This window comes from Hipposideros armiger, unplaced genomic scaffold (genome assembly GCF_001890085.2).
Source record: "Hipposideros armiger isolate ML-2016 unplaced genomic scaffold, ASM189008v1 scaffold_862, whole genome shotgun sequence".
In the NCBI taxonomy this organism is placed as follows: domain Eukaryota; kingdom Metazoa; phylum Chordata; class Mammalia; order Chiroptera; family Hipposideridae; genus Hipposideros; species Hipposideros armiger.
Window position 1 is genome coordinate 59,108 of NW_017732212.1, and position 7,210 is coordinate 66,317.

At 47.4% G+C, this 7,210-nt stretch overlaps 1 protein-coding gene across 1 annotated transcript in view; it reads left to right on the forward strand.

Annotated features, from left to right (window-relative positions):
- The window catches only part of EBP (EBP cholestenol delta-isomerase), a 5,317-nt gene extending 313 nt beyond the window's left edge, over positions 1-5,004 (forward strand). Inside the window, exons 2-5 of the mRNA XM_019629657.1 lie at positions 813-1,131; positions 2,557-2,593; positions 2,720-2,850; positions 4,535-5,004. Coding sequence (XP_019485202.1) covers positions 831-1,131; positions 2,557-2,593; positions 2,720-2,850; positions 4,535-4,758 — 693 coding nt within the window. The 5' untranslated portion in view covers positions 813-830 and the 3' untranslated portion in view covers positions 4,759-5,004. The remainder of the gene's footprint in view (positions 1-812; positions 1,132-2,556; positions 2,594-2,719; positions 2,851-4,534) is intronic.
- The last annotated feature ends 2,206 nt before the right edge of the window (positions 5,005-7,210 follow it).

The following is a 7,210-nucleotide window of genomic DNA, read 5'->3' on the forward strand; positions in this document are numbered from 1 at the left end:
CCCCCGGCTACCGCGTTGTCGTGCGGACGACAAAAGATCCTCCTCCCCATTGGGCAGCTGGACTAGAGGGTTTTAGTTCTGATTGGTGGTCTCTGTATTTGACCCTCCTTTTCCCCTTTAAGCGCCGCGCGCGCTAGATCTTGCCTTCCACTTTCTTTTCCCTTTTCAGTTTGGAGGTGGTTTGCGCTATTGCGTTTGGCTTTCCACACACTGAACCTGAGGGTCGTAGTTTTCATTAGTCTTCTCTCTTCTGTCCTGAAGTTTCCAGGACTACAGGGAGGGAATAGCTCTCCGTTGAATGATGCGAGACACTGACCCCTGCAATGGAACTCAACCTAGTCGTTGTGTCTCCCCCAGCCGACTGAGTCCTGAAGGCAAGGACGAGGCCTGGTTCCCTTGTCTCCCTCACAGAGGGTAACCAGTGAGGGCTGGGGCCTAATCTGGTTCTTATGTCTGTCCACCAGACTTACCAATGAGGGCAGGGACCAGGCATGGTTCCTGTGTCTTCCTTAGCTGACCCTGACCCCTGAGGGCAAGGACCTGCTCTGGTTCCTGTGTCTACCACATTATATGGCTCCTAGAGAGCTGGAACAAGCAAGCTTTCAGTTTTTCTATGGCCTTATAGTCATGCTTTTAAAACAGTATGTAATTAGATTGTTTTTAATCCAGTTTTACAAGTTCATTTACTGATACATTTAGTCGTTTTGCATTTCTTGTGATAAACCATTTGGATTTGATTTTATGATTTCATTCGGTGCTTTCTATTCAGGTTTTTCTCTTCCTTTTTCTCCTTTCTACTTATCCACACACAGCCATCTGCCTACAAAGACATGGCCACCAACGCCAACCCCTTGCACCCATACTGGCCTCGGCACCTGAGACTGGACAACTTTGTGCCTAATGACCGCCCTACCTGGCATCTCCTGGCTGGCCTCTTCTCAGCCTCTGGGGTCTTAGTTGTGACCACATGGCTGTTGTCAGGACGTGCTGCGGTCATCCCACTGGGGACCTGGCGGCGACTGTCCCTGTGCTGGTTTGCAGTATGTGGATTCATTCACATGGTGATTGAGGGCTGGTTCAGCCTTTACCACGAGGACCTTCTTGGAGACCAAGCTTTCTTATCCCAACTCTGTGAGTCCTGAGTTCTTGCATGTGCTGTGGGAGGGAATTTTCCAGGCAGGGATTGGCTTAGATGTTTACCCACCCACCAACTCTTCTTCTATTAATTTATTTTAATATTGTATTTAACTTTTTTGTTGCATATATATTCACCTGGGTCAAAAAACAAACTATTTAAAGAGGTATGCAGTGAAAATGTTCCTTCTGTCCACCAAGTGTCCCCAGTTATTAACCACTGTTAATAATTGCTCATTTCCTTCCAGGGTTTATTTACACTTAAATTACACACATAAACCTCAGTTTGCCCAATTGTAAAAGAAGGATAATAGTAATACCCAAATACATATATAAGGCGCTTAGAACAGTGTTTGGCAGACAGTAGATGCCATATAACTATTTATCATCATCATTGTTTTAATTTTTCCCTTTTGTGTAAACAAATGGTAACATGTTATAAACACTCCTTAACTTTGCTTTTGTTAACAAGGTCACTCCTCATCAGTTCATAAAGAGCTTTCAAAGCATAGATGTTACAGAATTATTTGACTTGTCCAGTATTGATGGGCATTTCCTCCAGTCTTTTGCTGTTATAAGCAATACTCCTTTTTGGCCTCATGAATAAAGCTACTATGAACATTGTTACATAAGTCTTTGTGTGGAGATCTGCTTTCATTTCTCAGGTAAATATGGAGGAAGGAGTGAATGGGTCATATGATAGGTGTGTGTTTAACTTTATGAAAAACTGCCAAATTATTTTCAAAAATGGCTGCACCATTTCATAGTCCCACCATCAGTATATGAGAGTCCTAGTTTATCCACATCCTCACTGACACTTGATATGGTCAGGTGTTTCTTAAATTTTAGTCCTTCTAGTGCATGTGAGTGATATCTCATTATGGGGTTTTAATTTGCTTTCCCTTAATGATTAGTGTCAGTTTGAGCACCTTTCATGTGTATGTTGACCATTTGGAAGTCTTCTTTAGTGAAGAACTTATTCCAGTCTCCTGCCTATTTTTACATTGTGTGATCTACCTTTTTCTTACTGACTCTCTGCTCGCTCTTTCATTCACTCCTCTGTTCACCTTCATATTCTCTCTCTCTCTCTCTCTCTCTCTCTCTCTCTCTCTCTCTCTTTCTCTTTCTCTTTTCTTGGCAACTTCACTCACTCCATCATCTACACCTGTCTCCTTTTATTCTACAAATATTTCTCGAATACCAGAGAACCACAGCAACACTTAGTGTTCTATGTCAGGTTTGCACAGGTTTAGCTTGTGTACATATATTAACTCTAGAATCCAAACAGCTACCACATTTCAGATATGGAAACTGAGGCATGGAGAGGTTATAAAGCCTGCCTTATTACATGGGCCTTAGTTTTCACAAGTTTGAGTTCTTTCCCTGCCTTTACTCTTCATGTGTGTCTCTTGTCTTCTTCAGGGAAAGAGTATGCCAAGGGAGACAGCCGATACCTCCTGTAAGTGTTTGCCACGGTCAAGGGAGACCTGCATTGGTTTGGGGTGGTGGTGAGTCAGGGAGCGCTAATGGGGTGCCTGTGGGTAGAGCACAATGATGCCAGTGTCCCCCATCCTTTCTCCCACAGGAATGACAACTTCATGATATGCATGGAGACCATCACTTCTTGCCTGTGGGGACCGTTCAGCATTTGGGTGGTAGTCGCCTTTCTCCGCCAGCAGCCCCTCCGCTTTGTCCTACAGCTCGTGGTCTCTGTGGGTGAGGAGAGGGCCCACACTGGGTGCTGGAGGGATTGATGGGGGATCCACAGACACAGGGGCATCTGTGTGGGTGGGATCTCTCAATTGTGCCCATCCAGGGCTGAGTCAGACCAAATGACAAACTCCCTGAGGTTTTGAAACAGCCATGCCCCTCTCGGCCTTTGTTCTCAAACGGGGAGTGTTCATTTCTCCTTCTCCTCCATCACAAAGTCTCCTTTTTTTAAAAGATTTTATTGGAGAATTGGGGGAGGGGAACAGCCAAGTTGTTCTTCAGTCTTAGTTTTGGAGGGTGCAGCAAGCTCAGCTCCAAGTCCAGTTGCAAGCTCAGCTCAAGGTGCTTTGTTCAATTAGTTGCAGGTGGGCATAGTCGCCATCCCATGTGGGAGTCAAACCAGCAGCCTCGTTGTTAAGAGCGCACGCTCTATCCACTGAGCCATCCAGGCGGCAGCTCAGCTAAAGGTGCCAAGTTCAGTCTTAGTTGCTGGTGGGGTAGCCACCATCCCATGCAGGAGTCGAACCAGCAGCCTTGTTGTTAAGAGCACGCGTTCTATCCCCTGAGCCACCCGGGCAGCAGCTCAGCTCAAGGTGCTGAGTTCAGTCTTTAGTTGCAGGCAGGCGTAGCCCACCATCTCAAATAGGCAACCTTATTGTTAGTAGCACGTACTCTCACCAGCTGAGCCATCCTGCCACCGGTTGGCAGCTCAGCTCGGGCGCAGCTCACTGGCCCATGTGGGAATCGAACCAGTGACCCTGTTGCTCAGAGCTTGCACTCTTGAGCAAGCTCTTAACCAACTGAGCCACTCGGCCGGCCCCACAAAGTCTCTTGTGAAGGTTGCATGAGGTGGCCCATGATGTTGGGAAGCCCCTGGGTTCTCCATGCTCAGGATTTGGAGCCGCCTTCATCTGAGATTCAGTCCTTTTGTGTTCTTACATTGTTAGCTTGCTTTAGTTCTATTAGAAATGCAAATTCTTTTTAGTCCTGGAATCCTCAGCTATCTTTTTTTTTAAAGATTTTTATTGGGGAATTGTGGGGAGGGGAACAGACAAGTTGCTGTCCTTTTGTTCTTCAGTCTAGTTGTGGAGGACATTGCTTCACTGGCCCAAGTTGGCACCATCATTGCGCTCTTCCCGGGTGAGGCAGATCAGTCGCCGGCTTCTGGATGGCCGCTCACTGTGGCTGCTGGCCGCTCACGCTGGCTGCTGGCTACATACGGTAGCCCATGGCAACCCACTTCCACAGGGGCTGCAGCCAGCGCTGTCGCCGGTGACTCAGGGCAGGGCAGCCCATCTCCAGGTCGAGCTGTTGTTCAGCATGTTAGCCGTAGAGGGCAGTGTCACTGGCCCTCATATGTGGGATCCGAACCAGGGCCCTCTGGCGTCCCTAGCCAGTTCTTAACCATCGTGCCACTCAGCTGGCCCCTCAGCTATCTTAAATTAAAGGATTTGAGATTCCTTAAATTCTGGAGATATGGACTCTTCTGGGTTCCAAAATTCTCAGCTTCTGATTTCTGGAATTCTCACTGTTCTGATTTCTCATATTTTCAGCTGTATGATTTCAGAATTCTTAGCTTTCTGAATTTGGGAATCCTGAGCACTGAGACCTTGAATGATGACTTGGAGAGTGCCTTGGAATTGCACCTTCTCCTCACAGGATTTCCCCCTTCCCATTCTGCCTCCCACAGGTCAGATCTACGGCGATGTGCTCTACTTCCTGATAGAGTACCGAGATGGATTCCAGCATGGGGAGCTGGGCCACCCACTCTACTTCTGGTTTTACTTTGTTTTCATGAACGCCCTTTGGTTGGTGCTGCCCGGAATCCTCGTGCTCGATTCTGTGAAGCAGCTCACCCGTGCTCAAACCCTGCTGGACACCAAAGCTACAAAAGCCAAGAGCAAGCAGAGCTAATGAGTGATGGACTGGGCTTGAACACTGGCTGATGACAAACTCCAGCTACTAGAAGAGTCCAATCTTTGCTCCCACAGGTTGGAGAGACAAAGTGAATAGATATTTCAAACTCAGGCTGATGGGTGGGCACCAAAAGGGCTAGAAATGGGGAAGAAAGGAGCTGTTGGAACAAAGGTTCAAGAGAACCTTGGAGGTCCATGGGGGTGGCAGTTTTTAAAATCGGGAAATAAAAGGTCTTGACCCTAACACAGAGATCTTTAATTACTAACCCCAGAGATGCCCCATAACTGACTTCACAGACCCCTCCATCACTCACTCATTCCACAGACCACCATTCTCTCAGCCACAGGCCCCCATCCTCATCACATAGACCTTCAATCTATGACCTCACAAACCCCCATCACTAAACCCCACAGATTCCAGTGATGGCTGATTAGACCCATGAATCACACCCATAATCTCTTTTAAGGAGTGATCTTCCACACACACACTTGGTGTTCTCTCTAGAAAGTACTTTCTCGTTTTTTGCAATATGGATAGGATGAGAATTTTCTAAATCTTCAAGTTCTTCAATTTACTCAGCCTCTTGTCTCCTAATCAGGTACCTCACAGACACCCAATTACTCCAAAGACCGCCATCACTGACCCCACAGACTCACCCATCACTACCCTAAAGATTCCCATCACTCACCGAGACTCCACAAAACTCACCCCTACAGACCTCATCACTCACCCCATATACCCCATCATTAACCCTTAAGACACCTATCACTCTCCCTACAAATAGCTTTTCATTTACTCCATAGTCCACCCACCACTTATCTCACTTCTATCACTTGCCCCATCAGACCTCCCATCATGTGCCAAACAACCCCATAACTCATCCTGTAGACCCCCCCACCATCATGTAGCACACAGACCCTCTATTATTTACCCCATAGGCCTCTCATCACACCCTATAGATCCCCCATCACTCACCCTATAAACTCCCTGTAACTCACCTTGCAGAATTCATCACTTACCTCACATATCCCTATTACACTCCACAGATCTCCAATTAACCTGCAGGTCTTCCCTCACCCCACATCCTGTCACCCCACAGATTCCCATCATTCACCCCACAGATACCCCCTCATTGTACAGACAAGACCTTCAGTCAAAACAAATGGGTACGTGAGGAACTTTGAGATGACAAAGAACGAATAATAAAACTGCAGGTACCTGTAGACTGGCTCCAGGTGACCTGTGCAGAGCAGGACTTCAGTTCCAATCCTGGTTGTGCTTGAGCCTACAGTATAGCTTTTGAGAAATGCCCCACTGTTAAGGCCAAAGCTGTGTCACTTCCTCACCTCATGTCCATCACTTACCTCATCATCATTTAAGGCTGCTGGCATCACTCTTCCTCAAACACACCAGGCACAGCCCCATCTTCCGTCCATTGCACAGTCTATTCTTTGTACCACTTACTATCCCTTTGACCTTGAGCATGTTTCTCCCTGACCTTCAGTGCTCCCATTTGTAAAATGCTAGTAATAATAGTACCTACCTCATAGGGTTTCTTATCAGATTAAATGAATTAATATATGTAGACTTCCTGGCATACAATTTGTATTCGTTGAATGGAGGAACAAATAAACAAATGAAAGAAAAAGTTCTCCCCAGGACCATGGTAAGGACCACCTTTTTGATCTCCTTGCTTCCATTATCTTTCCATCCAAGGCTCTCTCCACAACCAAGACAGGCATCTGACCACATCATACTCCCATCTAAAACCTGTACTCCAGTGCCCTCAGGATAAACTCCCAAGCTTCAGGGTAATGTTTTCCTCATCCCACACTGAAAATTTTAATGAGAAGATTCTCAAACTCCTTGTTTCCATAAAAAAATCCAGTAGTGGGCCGGCCAAGTGGCACGATGGTTAAGAACTGGCTTGGGACGCCAGAGAGCCCCGGTTCGGATCCCACATATGAGGGCCAGTGACACGGCCCTCTACAGCTAAGATGCTGAACAACAGCTCAACCTGGAGCTGGGCTGCCGTGAGTCTCCGGCGACGGTATAGGCTGCAGCCCCTGTGGCAGTGGGTTGCCATGGGCTACCTTATGTAGCCAGCAGCCAGCGTGAGCGGCCAGCAGCCAGCGTGAGTGGCCGTCCAGAAGCCGGTGACTGTTCTGCCTCGCACGGGAAGAGCGCAATGATGGTGCCAACTTGGGCCAGTGAAGCAACGTCCTCCACAACTAGACTGAAGAACAAAAGGACAGCAACTTGTCTGTTCCCCTTCCCCCAATACCCCAATTTAAAAAAAATCCAGTAGTAGGGGCAGCTGGTTAGCTTGCGTGGTTAGGGCACAGGCTCATAACACAAAGGTTGCCAGTTCGATTCCCACATGGGCCAAGGAGCTGCACCCTGCACAACTAGACTGAAGACAACTACTTGACTTGGAGCTGATGGGTCC